The 17490-nt window shown below is 45.4% G+C and overlaps 1 protein-coding gene across 4 annotated transcripts in view; it reads right to left on the bottom strand.

The window, feature by feature from the left end:
• PTPRR (protein tyrosine phosphatase receptor type R) overlaps positions 1 to 17490 on the bottom strand; it is a 219996-nt gene that overhangs the window by 182643 nt on the left and 19863 nt on the right. For 3 of the 4 annotated variants that reach the window (XM_039520862.1, XM_039520863.1, XM_039520865.1), the window contains exon 2: positions 14073 to 14377. In XM_039520862.1, the coding sequence (XP_039376796.1) occupies positions 14073 to 14377 (305 nt within the window). Of the gene's footprint in view, positions 1 to 14072; positions 14378 to 17490 lie in introns of those variants that run through there. The other variant, XM_039520866.1, reaches the window with a different exon arrangement.

The following is a 17490-nucleotide window of genomic DNA, read 5'->3' as shown; positions in this document are numbered from 1 at the left end:
GAACTTGGCAATTTCACACAAGATGCCGAGCTGAGCATTTAGAAAGAAAGAGATTACCATTTTTGTTTCAAATTGAGTTTTGCACAGAACAAACAGAAACTATACTCAGATTATTATGGGTGACCCTTTTCAGACTCCCAGCACTAAGCTAATCAATTGAAGAATTTTGTGTTCTGGACTATCCCACCACTAGCCTCTTATTAACATTTTCCAAGAAACATGACAAAATAAAAATAAATGTGCCCGGCCGAGGTTTTAGTTCACATTACTGCCTCAGAATAATTTCTGACATCTTCCACAAAGACTGACAGGAAACACAATGCCATGATAATGGTTCAGCATGCAATTATCCCTGCTGAAGCACACAGAAGAAAGCAGAAAGCAAATGAGGACAACAAATGCAGACTCTCCAAACTTCTTTGTGCAAATAAAACCCAGAAAGACAGAGCTGGAAAGGAGCTGGAGGCTATTAAGGGCTACTTGTAAAGCATGCAGTAGATATGTTATGCCTAGTACAATTACTCAAGAAAAGGATAAGTAATGGGGAACATTAATCTTTTATTAGAGTGTGGACTTAGAGTTTGAGGGCAAAATGTTTTGAAGGTTTGATGAGAGAGAAAGTATTCAGGCCCACGGCAGAAAGATGTAAGTAGACACACCAGGAAAGTGGTTACAATCACATGAATGGTCATGATTGATAAAATTGTCCTCTTTCTTACTGTATGACTAACATGTACTGTTCATTAGCAATACAGCATTGTAATAATGAAGCCATCTCAGAACTTCACTATGGATCAGTGCAATACTTGTCTTACACATTAAACAAACAAAGGACAAGAACATGATCTAAAAAATGAAAGATCCATTTTCCTCAGACGGACCCATCTAATTTCTTTCAGCATTCACAAATTTGAGCCCTCAAAAGGCCTCTTCAAGAAGTCATTGTTGAGATGCAATATTTTATTACCCCTTCACTCTCCATGGTGCCACTTTTCTTAAGCTTGCAATATCAGGACTCAGATATTAAGTGACATCGGACTTTCTGTCGTGCTTTGCAGGCTAAAGCTTAGCTTCTTGCCCCACAGTTGGCCAAGCTGCCAGTTTATGGATGACTAGTTCCTCTGGGCACCATTGCATTTTACCTTCTTTTTCATTCTACATATTAATAGGTTTTAACTCTCTGAGGAAAGTTCTGCCCCTTCTTTACAGGGTTTTTAGAGCCAGTGGACTTGGTGCACTTTGCTGAACAGGGGTGCAGGATATGGGGAACTCCCCAGCCTGGGAGGAGGGGTGGGGTACTGTTGCCAACTCTCATTATTTGATTGTGAGCCAAAGGATTGTGCTACCTGCCGGAGGAGCTGTCACAATGATGCAAAAAGTTCCTCTGATCCTGTGATTTTCAAGGTTGGGCAAAGCTCTGTGTGAGAGCCTTAGGGTTAAGGACACAGACCTGCCCTGCCTTCACATATGGCCCTACAGCAGAGAGGGGGCCCTGGAGGAGCTGAAGGCAGGGAGTAAGGGAATTGGTGCTGCTGGGTTCCAAGCAGAGAGGCCTACAGCAGCAGGAGGCAGAGAAATGTTGCTGCTGACTCAAGACAGTAATAGGAAATGGATGGCATTTTCCCTATCCTAGGGGTGAGGGGATAGTAAATGGAGTCTCCACTTGAGCAGTCTGAGGAAGGTGGTGCATTAAAAGTTGACCTTTCAACCTGGAATTAGCACACACACACATTGGCATGGGAATTAGAGGTGAGTTAAAGTAAAAAGAAACTAAAAACAATTTGATTTTTACAAAATCATGATGGGGGGGACCTCAACTTCTGAGGGTCTGACTCATGATTTTTGATCTCTTCAGGTCGGCAACACTATGCATATTGCAGTTGCACTCAAAATGCCCAGCTGGAATCAGGATCTCATTGTGCTAGGTGCTGTACACACACACACAGACACTATTAATGCCTTAAAGAGCTTACAGTCTAATTTAGGATGAGCTGTGACAAAGGAATGGGACAAACAAGGAGCGGGAAGAGGGGAAGAAGGGTGTCAGTAACCATCTCCATATTTTCACATATTCTGTAATAAACATGCTGGCTCATTATTTGGTACCTTCCCTCATCCCTGAACTAGCTGGAGGGAAAGGGATTGGCCAGCTCTGTGTTAACCAGTTCAATGTCTTGCCAAGAGAGAACTCTACAATGCCTAGAGAGCAGCAAAAGGAAGTAGCAAAGGGAGCCAGATGCTGCTTCTCATAAGCAATTGCAGGCTGGAGGCCAGGGACCCAACAGTAACAGGAGAATACTGGGGAACAGCCTGCAAACAGGAGAAGGAAGAGTCTAGGACAGCCAGAAGATGCTGGAGCAGCCTGTTGGCAGAAGCCATTATTGGAGTACTTTACTGGGACTCATCAAGGTGTTAGGGACTAGATGCTGAAACATGTGCAATTCTAGCCCTTGGATAACAGTACACCTGCCACAATCCCACAAACTTGGAGCTGCTTGGGGGAAAATGGTAAGTGTTTTCTGGTAACATTTCAAACTAAAACAAGCCTTTTTTTAATTTCAGAGAAATTATCTGAGTTTTTTAATGGGAAAAGTTCACTCTAAATGAATTTTTTTCCACAAAAAATGTTTCGGAGGGGGTGGGGGGAAGAGGCCTTTAAAAAATATAAAAAGTTTTTACAAAATGTTTTTAGCCAGCTCTACACATAGTAAATCAGAACAAAGGCTTGTTACCACAGCACTCCTGCATCTCCACTGGGTGGGGACAATTACAGGTCCAAATCATTGACAAATATTGTTGCTGGGCTCCCCCGGACAAACCTGTTTGGTAGGCTGATTTCCTGTGGGTATACCAGCAAAAGTGGGACTCAATGAGGTATTTGAAGGAGTGTAGTAGCCTTATAGACTAGTTCAGAGGAAGCATTCCATGTAGAAGGCATGACTTGGAAGAAGGGATGAAGAATTAGAAAAGCAGGCAACATTAGCAGAGCGGATGTGGTGGGGAAATGCAATAAGACACATGAGCATATAAGAAGGGAGCAGCAGAGCTATAAAGGGCCTTGATGGTGAGGGCAAGAAGCTTGAGCTTGATGCAGTGGGAAATGGGGAACCAACAGAAGCATTCAGAGGGTGCATGTGCTTATGAGGTATGGACAGATCAACAAGCAAGGAAAGTAGAGTTCAACAACTGAATTTTGTATGCATTGACACGGGGGCAACATGGGTATTGGGGTGACCAGAGGGGAGGCAGTGACAGTAATTGTGAGAGGAGGCTGGAGTAATGGTGACAGCGCAGCTCCACAGCTTCATGGAAGGATTCCCTCTCAAACCTCCCACCTACAGGAGCTGTGCACTGTGGAGAGAGAATGTCCAGATTTCCACACCCACCTAAAAAGTTTGGCCAGACCACAGCTCTTCCTGGTTCTCAAATGCCCTAAGAGGTAGGAGACTCAACTGCTGATGACAAAACACACTTGATGACATGGAAAAGCTACAGCACAAGGAGTTTAATTCTTTCAGCCCAGCACCAAAAACTATGGCTTGGGGCAGAGATCCTCTCTCACCAGTCATAGGGGTTGCCATATTGCTGTAGAACTATTCCAGACTATAAGCAGCTGGCAAACCCAAATGGCCTTCAATTTTATTCCAGTATCCAGCACACTCCACAGAGAGTTAGCAGACTTTCCTCAGTGAGGATTAAGCATACCTGCAATGGAGTTTAGAGCCAGAGAGATGAGGACAAAGCAAACAGTGCTCCAGGCTCCTGTACTGACTTAAGTCCAGTCACACAAAAGGAACTCTTGGACACATAATTGGAACTTTGAGCCGCTGCCTGTCAGTCTACAAAATGCAAGTGACACATACACACACAAACACACTGCTCTGTCTTTTTCTTGGAAGTGGGGAGAGAAGCATGAGAACAGGAGATAAGGAAATTCCCAGCAATCTTACCTGCGCCTGTGTAACCCACACACCTTCTGGGTGTGGTGTTGTGTCCCATCTAGTGGCACCAAGACCCCCTTAGAGAGAATTAAATGAGTCTGCTCTACAGCTTTAGCTAACAGTCAGGTGGCTTTTAGCTCATGCAGTAGAGGCTCATGCACTAAGCTCCAGAGGTCCCTGGTTCAATCCTGCCCGCCGACAACCAGAGTCCGTCAGCGTTTCAAGTGGGAAGTCTCTCAAGCTCAAGACGCGCTTCCTCAGCTAGGGGAAGTATGTAACCCACACACCTTCTGGGTGTGATATTCTGTCCCAGCTAGTGGCACCAAGACTACTTAGAGAGAATTAAATGAGTCTGCTCTACAGCCTTAGCTAATAGGCAGTTGGCTTTTAGCTCGTGCACTAAGTTCGAAAGGCCCTGGTTCAATCCCGCCCACCGACGACCGGGGTCTGTCGGCGTTACACCAGCAAAGACAAAAAGAAAGGGAAACTAAAGTCTACAGGTAGTCACTGATATGAAGGCTGATTTTTATCTAACACTGGTGTTAATTGGGAATAACTCCAATAAAGTCAGTGGAGGTTAGTTACACTGATGTAAAATGAATGCAGTTAAGAGGAGATTCATGCTCACTGAAGCTATTATTTTGTAAGGTACATGACTTTACAATGATGAGCATGGTACAAATTAAGGGTCAGACACATTTTGGCATTTGTGAATATGGTGTGCAAGAGATGAAGGAAAGAAAAGAGTGAATAGCTTTTCATCTCCCGAAATCTGAAGGCAAAAATCTTTGTAGGAAACAAGTGAAAATACATCTGATAGTCTCAGCTCAATCTCTAGTGGATATTTATTGGCATCACAAAACCAAACACACACCACAATGCATTTGTTAGTCAGTCTGAAGAGACTTAGGACTGAATAAGCAATTACTCTTTCAGGTTGAGGAACCAACAACATAGTTAAAGACTGGAACAAAAAAGGTCAGCAAGTGCAATACACCAAATGTTCCTGTTTGCCCTAAATTATCAAAACCCAAAAGACACAACAAGCAGCAAATGCTGGTTATAGACAGAAAGGGAATGTTAGAGTTAACAAGCTTTGGCACAGCTCTGAGAAGACACCTGTAGGCTCCCCGCTAACCTGACTAATCAATGCTATTAGTCCTTCACTTTTTCTTCCAAGTTCCCCCAAAACAGGGTTTAAATTACACAGAAGTGTGCCAGACAGCCGCATCTTTAATAATAAATAAGTGTTTATCCATGTACTATTTCTGCCTTCTGTGTACTGCATTGACCCTGGTGGCACTCACCTTGAGCATATACTTTACACATGCAAAACTCTGAATAATTGCATCTCAGTTTGGAGACGCAACGGTGAAATGAACAAACTCTCACACAAAATATGCATTTTGTTTGATAAATCAATAGCTTTTCCAGTTACAAAATAAACCCTAGTGAATAGGGCACTTAAAATATAGTCCTATGAGAAACAAGTAATCCCTTACATAAAACCATCAATCAGCTGTTCTCATGTGTTTTCTGGTATTGCTTAAAAGGAACATACGGCCTAATAGACTGAGTCTGTGAGGCATAGTTATACAACAGCCAAAGCCCCTGTAAAAGCATTTGTTTTGCTCCTATTGTTCCTTAAAAACAAACAAAAACACTAGAAGCATAAGATAAGGCAAGCATTTTCCTGTGATAGAAAGCCTCAAGTTATATAACATTTACCCCTGGAAAATAGATGCCTCCTCTTCCTTCCCCAGATAAACATGCACAGCAATTTCCCCAGGTTCATTACAAAGATAACTCATAAATGCAACTCCTTTATTGAAGGAGTCCCAAAACAACTCTTTTGCACACAGAATTCTTGGCTTCAAGGAATCAGCTGTATGTGGGTGAAACGTTGTTTGTTAGAGGGTCTTTTTCTAACATAGAATTTCACCTTCTAATAATTCTACATTCCTGGTACAGTTAGTCTTCTTCTCTGCCCCTACTATGTAGAAAATGGAATTTAAACTGCTGAAATTTGACTGAATTTTGTTCCTTCTCCTCTGCAATAAGCTGTGACCGTATGGATTTAGTTAAAAAATAACCCCCCTTTCCAAGCTTTCCTACTAAATCACAACATGCATTAGGCAAGTAACTGGATTACAGGAAGCATTAACACTAGCAATTGCCCTTTCAAGTTGAGGAACCAACAACATAGCTAAAGGCTGGAACAAAAAAGGTCAGCAAGTGCAATACACCAAATGTTTCTGTTTGCCCTAAATGATCAAAACCCGAAAGACACAACAAGCAGCAAATGCTGGTTATAGGCAGAAAGGGAATGCCATAAATGCATTCAAAACAAACCAAATCCTTTTCAAATGTCATTAACGCAGAAATTCATTTAGCATTAAAATCACAGGAGAAAACTCAGATGTGAAAAACCCCGCAAATAGCAGATGTCTGATTGAATTCCAACAGGCACTTTGCAATGGAAGCGCTGCCCAATGGTGGAAGGCATCCGTCAGGAAAATTATTACAGTATGATTAAGCTTATTTGGATGTTGAATCTCTCAGCACTTCTACAGAAAGAGATATACTGTTCTGACTACCTCATGCTAAAAGACAATATTAAAATAACAGTCTCAGACACTCCCACAGAAAGCTTAGTGAAGGCTGTCTTAGCAAAGGCTGCTCAAATCACACTTCTTGTGCCTAGAGCACAAATGGTTCACAGTCAGAACAGAAGGTCTCTGAACAGTGGTAGATTCTTCATAGCACAAATTCAGCAGCAAGGCTCTGGACTAAGGTCTCTTAATGTACATTTAATAGGACAGTTATATAAGAACTGCCAACTGAAAACCTGTGTTATTCAGGTTTTGAAGTGACTAGGAGGCCATCCATTTGAAAGCATAGGGTTCCCTCCAATCATTCTGTGTGGTCTCTCCATCCTGATGTGAGACTTGTGCGTCTCCCAGAATTCATACAAGCTCCCCATAAGGTTCTATCACCTTTTAAGATGAATGGTACTATACATACCATGCATATGGGGCTTAATTTGCTTACACCTGCATGGGCAGCTGTATCCATGTGGGGGGATTCACCTTCAGAGGATGACAAGCAGTGCTGCCAGGCATCTGCTACTTTGGCGGGGAGGGGGAGAGAAGCCTTAATTCACAGCTAGACTTTTTAATGGGAAACCTGCTGGCCGAGGACACACTGAAGCAATGTATCCATCAGCAGGCCTGGCTACTCTTCCTACCTGACCAGCACCACTCCCTATTAGAACTGCACTAACAGCTGACATTCCTCCAGTGAAGTGAAGTTGTCAGCACTTGGAGCCGCTCAAGCCCACTTCTATGTGCAACTGGCATAACCCCAGGCTGACTCTTGTCCACTGCGTATGTTACACACCTAGCACCAAACTGGAGTTGCATAGGATGCAAATCAGCACAGAATCCGGCCCTTAAATGCTAATTCTCTGGAAATATATTAATAGCAATTGATAGTTTAAAAATCTAAAACTCTTCATAAATCCAGATTAGCCTCTTCTGGTTCTCTTCTTCATCTTCTGTGATTCCAGCAGCTACCTGCATTCCATTTACCTCAACCAAATATGTGCAAATACTTGGTACATGCATCAGCAAAACAACCCATATGCACCTGGAATGTCTAGCAGGAGTCCAATAGCCAAGGCCTAGCCAGGAATCTTCATTTTGAAACATTCTCTGTGCTAAGATGCCAACATACTGTACAACATGGTGACTTATAAAAATGCTTGTGTTTTTTAATCTAGAATCTTTCATAAAAGAGTATTGCAAAACAATTTACAGAATTAGACATATACTGGTTGTTACTATTAGTCATACAGTTATAGCTGAACCTTATTAGTTCACACTAATGACCAGGAGACCCACTGTGAATTGCTGAATTTTGTAAATTAGAAAATAAAGAGAAAATCTAGTCACTTCCTCCTTGGTCAGACAGGGGGATCTATGTCCTAGGTTTCATTCGGTTCTACTGTATGAGGGGGTGAGGGGCAGAATGGTGGTAACTCCTGCTGCCTGCTGGTAGCTCCTGCAATGTGTGCAGCCCCTGTGTATGCCATGGAGAACAGCTCCAGAAAGAGTATTTCCACACCTAATATGGAGCAGGAGGGGAGGACTGGGGTGAACCTGGTGGATCAGTGACTACATGGTTCCACTGGTTGTATGGCAAGGAGCAGCAGCTTAGGGACTATTCCATCCTGTGATAGTCACTGAGTTGTTTCATCAGCACTTTGCTATCAAAGGGTATGTCTACAGTACGAAATTAATTTGAACTTATTCTATTCGAATTTTCGGAAGCGATTTTATACATTCGGTGTTGTGTGTCTCCACTAAAGCTCGTGAATTCGGTGGAGTGCATCCACAGTACTGAGGCTAGCACTGAATGTCGGAGTGGTGCACTGTGGGAAGTTATCCCATAGTTCCCGCAGTCCTCGCCGCCCACTGGAATTGTGGGTTAAGCTCCCAGTGCATGATGGGGCAAAAACATTCTCACGGTTGTTTCTGGGTGTGTGCCGTCACTCGCTCCTCCCTCCGTGAAAGCTACAGTAGATGCCATACTGCCAGCAGACGGTGCAGTACGGTGCACCGCCTGTCTCCTGGTACTATGAATCCACCTTGCATGTCCTCTTGTCTTTCTATCTACTCTTTTATCTAACCATTTCCTGCCTTTTTTCGGCTACCGTGAACCGAGCAGCACAGCTTCCACCGCAAACTCTGCTTTCCCGCTCTTGCATTGCTAGCTAATTTTTCCATGTTGTTTGTTCTGGGCTCCCACGGAAGCTACAGATGGCAACAATTCCCCCCATTTTTCAGCCATCGTGAACTGAGACGCACACTTTCCGCCGCTTTTTCCATGTTGTCAGTCTTGGGCTCCTGTGGAAGCTACAGACGACAACAATTCCCTGCCGTTTTTCGGCCATTGTGACCTGAGCTTCACAGCTTCTGCCACAAAGTCTGCTCTCCCACTCTTGCAGCTCTAGCGAGCTTCTCGACTCCATGAAAGCTACAGAAGACAAATCATTTACCGCCTTTTATCGGCCATCTTGAACCAAACAGGCCTCCTACGTTTCATGCCCTTTTTTCAAGATTACTCGTGCAGACACCATAGCGCAGCAATCATGGAGCCCGCTCATATCTCTGCTGCAGTTTTGACCATTTTAAATACCTCGTGCATTATCCAGCAGTATGTGCAGTACCTGCAAAACCGGGCAAGGAAGCGATGACAGTGCAATTACTATACTGATGAGGACATGGACACAGACGTTCCTAGAAGCACGGCATGTGGCAATTGGAAGATCATAGTGGCATTGGGCCAGGTTCATGCCGTGGAATGCTGATTCTGGGCCTGGGAAATAAGCACAGACTGGTGGGACCGCATAGTGTTGCAGGTCTGGGATGATTCCCAGTGGCTGTGAAACTTTCGTATGCGTAGGACCACTTTCATGGAACTTTGTGACTTGCTGTTCCCTGCCCTGAAGCGCAAAGACACCAGAATGAGAGCAGCCCTCACAGTTGAGAAGCCAGTGGCCAGAGCACTGTGGAAGCTTGCAACGCCCAACAGCTACCGGTCAGTCGGGAATCAGTTTGGAGTGGGCAAATCTACTGTAAGAGCTGCTGTGCTGCAAATAGCCAACACAATCATTGACCAGCTGCTATAAAGGGTAGTGACTTTGGGAAATGTGCAGACCATTGTGGATGGCTTTAATGCGCTGGGGTTCCCTAACTGCGGCGGGGTGATAGACGGAACGCATATCCCTATCTTGGCCCCGGCACACCGGGGCGGCCAGTACATAAACTGCAAGCGGTACTTTTTCATGGTGCTGCAATCACTGGTGGATCACAAGGGACGTTTCACCGACATCAGCGTGAGATGGCTGGGAAAGGTGCATGATGCTCGAATCTTCAGAAACTCTGAACAGCTGCAGGAAGGGATTTACTTCCCAGACCAGAAAATTACTGTTGGGGATGTTGAAATGCCTATAGTTATCCTCGGGGACCTAGCCTACCCCTTAATGCCATGGCTCATGAAGCCATACACAGGCACCCTGGACAGTAGTAAGGAGCAGCTCAACTATAGGCTGAGCAAGTGCAGAATGGTGGTAGAATGTGCTTTTGGACATTTGAAAGCGCGCTGGTGCAGTTTACTGACTCGATTAGATCTCAGCACAACCAATATTCCAATTGCAATTGCTGCATGTTGTGTGCTCCACAATACATGTGAGAGTAAGGGGGAGACGTTTATGGCGGGGTGGGAGGTTGAGGCAACTCACCTGGCAGCCAGTTTTGCACAGCCAGACAACAGGATGATTAGAAGAGCGCAGCAGGGCGCGCTGCACATCAGAGAAGCTTTGAAAGCCATTTTCATGACTGGCCAGGGTACAGTGTGACAGTTGTGTTTGTTTTTCTTGAAGTTACCTGCGCCCATATATATGAAAGGAAATAAAGTCAAAATTGTTTAAAAACTGTTCTTTATTATTTCTTGCACAACACATTGGGAAAAATCTGAAGACAGACCCGGGGAGAGGGGGGCATTGGGTTAGGGAGGTGGAGGAGGAGGGAAGAACAAGTCCAGAAACCAAATCAAAAGTTTGCATATGCCAGCTTTCTGCTGCTTGGGTGATGCTCTGGGGTTGAGTGTGTGGGTCCCCATAGCCTCCCCCCTCGTGTTCTTGGGTGTCTGGGTGAGGAGGCAGGGTGGTTATACAGGGGCTGCAGCAGCAGTCTGTGGTCTTGCTGCCTTTCCCGCATTAGATCCACCATACAGTGGAGCATGTCTGTTTGCTCCCCCATGAGCTTGACCATAGCGTCCTGCCTGCTCTCACTGCATGCGTCCCTCCTCTCTTCGTGTACCTGTAATGCTTTACGGGACTCTGCAATTGTTTGCCTCCACGCATTCAGCTGGGCCCTATCAGTGCGGGAGGACTACACGAGCTCGGCAAACATGTTGTCTCAAGTTCATGTTTTCTGCCTTCTAATCTGGACCAGACTCTGGGACGGAGTAGATAGGGGCCGCGTTGAAACATTTGCACCTGCGGGAGGAGAAAAAGGGAGGGTACTATTTTAAAAAATACATTTCAGAGAACAAAGGGGACACTTTGGTGTGAGTAAGCCACCACACACGTCCGGGCAACAGAATTCAGCCTGCAGGCAGCCTAGGGGCATGCGGGGTTCTGCTTCTTCTACATTCATTTCAATGCTTTCAAACTGCTGGGCCCCCTTTCCCACAGCAAGCAATGCCTGGTGGGTTTGCCATATAAAAGGAGGGCCTGTGGGCTCTCTGGGATGATCGCTTCACACAACATCCCCCCGCACCCACTGCATACCTCCCATAAGGCTCTGAGCAAGGATGGGCCCTTTAAACTAAACGCGAACAGCCCAGTGTGGCTGGGTTTCCCCCCACCGCCCCACACCGTGTGGCTCCGATCAGGCTCTCACTCACCAGAAGTACCTTCTCCGGGGTCATGGTCCGGGAGTCTGCACTGGGAGTTGGGGGAGGCTATTGGCTCTAGCATTAAGAATAGTTCCTGGCTAGGGGGTAAAACGGATTCCCCACTTGCCGCCTGTGCACTGTCCTCCTCCTCCTCTTCCTCTTTGTCCTCCAATGACTCTTCCTCCTTGCTCTGTGCAACTCCCCCCTTGCAGGTGTCCACGGACAGCAGTGGGGTAGTGGTGGCGTCATCCCCCATAATTGCATGTAGCTCATGGTAGAAGCGGAATGTATGGGGCTGTGACCCACAGCGCTCATTCGCCTCCCTGGCTTTTTGGTACACTTGCCTGAGCTTGATTTTTGTACGACACTGCTTTGTGTCCCTGGAGTAGCCTCCTTCCGTCATGGCCCTGGAGACTTTAGCGTATGTATTTGCGTTCCTTTTTTTGGAATGTAGTTCTGCCATAACAGACACATCTCCCCAACATGCGATGAGAACCAGTACCTCCCGTTTGGACCATGCTGGAGCTCGTCTGCAAATCCGGGACTGTGTGATCTCCTGTGATGGTGGACTGTGCTGATGGTCACCTGTGCTGATGGTGACCAAACAGGAAATGAAATTCAAAAGTTCTCGGGGCTTTTCCTGCTCACCTGGCTAGTGCATTGGAGTTGAGAGTATTGTCCAGAGTGATCACAAGGGAGCATTCTGGGATAGCTCCCGGAGGCCAATAACGCTGAATTGCATCCACAATACCTTTAACCCAGGATTGCGATCTCGATTTAAGCGCTACTCCACTTGCTGAGGTGGAGTACAGAAATCAGATTAAAGAGCCCTTTAAATCGAAAAAACGGTTTGGTCGTGTGGACGGAATTATTTTTTTTCTGAATTAACTTGGCTAATTCCAAAACAGACTAGTGTAGACCAGGCATAAGAATAGTTCCTGGCTTTTTTCTCCCCAGCCTAGCTCCCATGGAAATCCCCAGCACATGGCTCGGTAATCCAGAGAAAAAGATTGCTAATTTGCCACTGAGAAAAGTTTTCCACAGCTCCTATTACCTTGCCAGGGGAAGGAGTTTCTTTTTAGCTCTCCTGGTAAAGCTGCTGCCTGTCATAGGTTGCATGCTTGGGTCTCCAATTAAGCAGTGCATGCTGCTTCATCTACAGGACAGAGGACTATCCCAGTTAAATGCTACTCAGGAGTTCCTGATTGCCACATAGGAGACATGAGAGTTCTAAAATAGCTGCTTTACCATAATTATGGAATTATGCAACACATCATAGAAGTGATGGAAAAGACCTGTTGGATCACCAATCCATCTCCCTGACTATGAAGGATTATTCCCTAGAGTACATTTTTAGTGCTTTTTTCACATTAATTTTAAAACCCACCCAGTAATGGGGGTTCTACCACTTTGCGTGGCAGTGCAAATTCAAAGAGAGAAGCACAGAGAAAGGTATTCAAGACACCTGAAGCAAAGACACGTTCCCTAACTACCTAGGGCCAAATTCTGCCTGTCTGGTTATCTGCTAATCACACACATCATGGCAGGGCTTACTGAATGGGAGTGTCACAGAGTGCTCTCTCAGCTACCCGGTATGTTGTGCTGCCTAGCCTGTTTCTATCGCCTCACAGTCATTACTATGCCAAGGATGTTCTCCTTTCCCCAGGTGTATTTTTTGTTCCTCCACTTTTACTCACAGAACGTAACACAGGCACCTCAGAGTGGGAGCATTCCACACAGCCTCCCTCTTCAATACAGCTAACGGTGTGAGCTCCTCCTAGCTTCCTGTTGTAACTATCGGTACTTATATCTTCCCAATTACATCATTAGCCCAGTAATTACCACTCTGGAGCTTATAATGCCCCAACAGAAAGTGCTTAATTGATGCTGCAGCAAGGTCATTGATCAGGGTGCTGCTGCTACTACTCTGTCACAGGGAGTTTTACTTGAATGAGGAGGCCAAAAGGAGGGCTGCAAGTGGCATAGCTCATGCAGTAGAAATATGAACTTTGGATACCTGTAATGGAGTGGTTACCCCACTCCTGGGATGAAAGGAGTGAGAGCAGCTGAGGGAGGCTGGCTGAGTAGCTGGCCCTGATAAGAGGGCTGTGAGTAGAAGGACCTAGCTGCCTGGGAGAGAGAGGGTACCTTTGACAGAGCAGTGCTGGGGAAAGGGCAGGCTGAGCTGGGGAGTTCAGGCCTGGCTACCTTCCAGGCTGAGGCCTGGCAGGAAGGCTTAAGGAGGTACTGGGGCTGCAGGGAAAGGCAGCAGATCTAACCCCTTAGCCAATGATGATTGGTCATTGCAGGCTGCAATTTGCCCCTGAGTAAAGGGGCTAGATGAAGACTAGCAGTAGCCACTGAGGCAAGGTGGGTATAGAGGGGGTTGGGGTTCCCCTGAGGAGGGGAGACCCAGAGTGTGTGGGGCAGTACCCCAAGGTAAAGGGCACTGGGGTCTGGGAGGGACATGGGGCCAGAGGTGGTGCAAACAAGAGGGACGGTAACCGGGGAGAAACACTGGCCAGCAGGAGGTGCTCTGAGGCTGGAATGAGCTAATTCTCAGACTGACCAGCAGGCAGCGCTGTGGCGGTGAGTGCCTGCCATATTACAATACCTCAGATAAAAATGCACATGAAGCAATATCAAGACCGAGAGAAAGACACTTACCACGACAATCACATTGATTGCTGGAATCGGGAGATTTTCCACTTCCGGCTCTTGACCAGTCATAGCTAATAGATTGAGGGATGGGTCATAAGCAGGTCTAGGGAATGTTGATTTAACAATTATCGCAGGGTGCAGATTGCTTATTTTTGCATGGGAAGAGGAATGGAAATGGTGTTTATAAATCTTCTGGCTGTTTGTATCCAAACTTTTCTCAACACTTTGGACATGGCGATATATAAATACAGGTTTCCCACTTTTTCGCTGATGAATTGCCAAGAAGTGATCGTTGTCTCCTGAAAAGCACCCTGTTGAAAGAAGAGAGAACATCAGTGACTTAAATGAAAATACAGTCTCATTCGGCGATTCAGATTTACAGAGCCATCTGCTGAACTGAGTTGCATAGATCCTAGGAGGAATTATTTATGGAATACGGAATGATGCTTTTAAAGCCTGCTGGGCACATTTCAACAATTGTAGATGATCAACACTATTGCATTGACATAGATTTCATTGTTGACATGGTGCTCATGACAAATTTTCTTTTACATGCTGGCAAAAGGTCATGCTTACATTTTGAAGACTACACAGAGGAAGCACACACTGGAGCAAATTCTGTCCATCTTAGGTACTTATATGGCCCCATTACCACACTATTTGAGCACACTACAGTCTTTAATTTATTTACTCTGACAATTCACCAAGGAGGTGGAGAAGTATATTAACTCCTTATCTGGAAAATGGGATAAGAATAGCAGAGACTAAGTGACTTTTTGCCCAGGGTCACACAGGAAGTTTGTGGCAGAGCAGAGAACTGAACCCTTATCCCAAATCCCAAGATAATGCCTTAACTACTGGATCATCCTTCCTCTGCTGGAAGAAAGTAAGTTGCACAGGTGTAACCACAGTACTACACTAGAATGCGTACCTAGCACAATGGAGAACTGATCCCTGATTGGGGCCTCTACAAATAAGAAATTGTGATGTGTTGTATTTCTATCAGCCTATCTTGCTTACATTTATAATTCTAATCTCCTCTTCACAATATATTAGTTGTGGCTGCATTGAAGACAAAATCCCACTGTCCCCTCCCCACTTTGAAAATGACCACACAGTTTGTTCCTTGTATGTCACCTATATGTAAAGATAACACTTTTGTTCTTAATCAGAACAGCTCGGTCATCTTGTCTCATGGTAACTTTTTTCTTGTGTGTAATAAACACAGATGCTGGTGGACAATTTAAAAACAACAATCTGGGATTCTCAAAGCAACATATAACAATGGTAAGGATATAGAAAAAGAGAGATATACTTCAGACCAATGAATGATATATGAAATGTCAAAGCTGGCAGGTGTTTTGTTTTGAATCATGTGAAATCATACCATCACTGCTCTTCCTGTCCGTATCGTGTTTGTGAGAAGATGGAGGTCACTAAAGATCCCATGGCACTTTTCAGAAGAGTTAAGATGTCAATCCCAGTGCCCTTCAGAGATTCCAGTTTAGGTAATTACATTCTGTTGACCTAATTTCCTCATGAAATTTCAATGAGCCCAGACTGCAAATCAAGAACAGTATCCTATCTGTTGTCTACTGTTACTGCTACCCGGAACTGGGTGAATTTCAATGGCGGGTTAAGAGATTCATGTATATGCAGAAATATTATATGTACTCCAGGGGATATTCTGCACCAAAATATTAAAAATTCTGCACCAAAAAAATAAGAATTCTGCACACGTTTTTAAATTCTGCACATTTTAATTATCAAAATAACCCTACATAATCATGCCCATTTCAATTATTTTGATAACTTATTTCAAAATACATGTCAGCAAGTATGTCTGTAACAATGCAGACACTCACAAAAATTCCCTTAGGAGTAGAGAGTTAAAGAAACCCCTATGACAACCCAGTTCCTGCTTCTGTGCTCCCTCCCCCCGAGAGCCCAGCCAGGGGGCCAGACACTCACACCCCCTCCTCCCCAGAGGCCAGCCACAGCCCCGCTCCCCCAGAGGCCAACTGTGAACTCCCTCCCCTGGTCCAGACACTCACACCACCTACTCCCCACAGCCCAGCCATGCACCCCCCCCGGCTCAGACACTTACACCCCCTATCCCTACCCTCCAGCTGCAGCCCCCGTCAACCCAGACACTCACAGACCCTACCCTCCCATAGCTCAGGGATCCAGAGGGAGAAATAGCCTGATGCTGGGTCCTGGGCTTGCATGGAGTTTCCTGCACACCACCGCCTCCTTACTTCAGGGTGTGCGGGAAAGTGAAGCTGCTGGGAACCATCCAGTTCCCTCCCACTCTTGGCTTTGTCTTCTATTTGTGAGCTGAGCTCTTCCGGGTCTGTAGTGGTGGCTGACATCTGTGCAGCTCATATCTCTGGGGGAAAAAGGAAATTCTGTGCGCCCAACATTAATTTCTGCAAAATTCTGCATTGTGCAGTGGCGCAGAATTCCCCCAGGAGTATATATGGACTGAAACCAATGGGAAATGTGCCTGAATTAGGAATACAGAATTATAAAGCACTTTGGGCTCTGAGGTACAAAACATGCTACATAAAATGTAAATTATTCTTTTGAATAGACAGATACACAAAAAATCATTCCCCAACCCACCATGGAACCTAGCACCTTGAATGCTTGGCTTTCTCCTTGAGAGCCTGTCATTCAGTAGAGAAGCTAGGATTGTATGGTGCAGTAGCCCTTGTTTTTGTGGGCAGATGGATTTGGAGCACAGGAAGAAAAGTAAGATTCAGGGTGCACCACCGGACAGATGAATGTTGGGTTCTGTTAAACTTCCATGAGTCCCATTAAGCTATTTTCAGTTTGATTCTACTGGTGGCACCCAGACTGCTACCCCTACCAGCAAAAAGCCACCCATATCTCCTGCTCAGCCAAGAGAACTGGTGGGCTGGCCAGCAACATGAGAAAAGTTTAGCCTTCCTCACAAGCAAATCAAAAATGTTCAGTTGTGTTGCTCAGCCACTGACTATGGTATGTGTTCCAGGAGGCAATGTCACAGCTCTCTGGCACAGAGTCAGTATACGCACACTGATACGCTTCTTAGGAGACTGCAGCATGCCCTCTCCTCTGCTGTTCAGTGCAGGGTGCAAGACTATGGCCCTACACCTCACCTCCCCATTTGTAGTGCCTAGCATCCTGGGCACACAAACAGGGAGCTACACAGATGCGGGCAGGGAATGGAAATGCCTTACAACTTCCATTCCCTTGCACACCTGCACATGAGCCAGCCACAGTCTGGCTTAATGTAAACAGCATTATTGAGTAATGACTTACTCCCCATATAAATTAGCATTTCATGGCTTGAACGGGGCACAGGAAAATCATGCAAGTCAGTTCTGCTGTGTAATTCACATGAAATTTGTGTTTTCCCACCACAACATTGAATTTTCCC

Source organism: Mauremys reevesii, linkage group 1 (assembly GCF_016161935.1).
Source record: "Mauremys reevesii isolate NIE-2019 linkage group 1, ASM1616193v1, whole genome shotgun sequence".
Classification (NCBI taxonomy): Eukaryota; Metazoa; Chordata; order Testudines; family Geoemydidae; genus Mauremys; species Mauremys reevesii.
The sequence above is the reverse complement of the archived record's forward strand: the minus strand, read 5'-3'. Positions and strand labels throughout refer to the sequence as shown.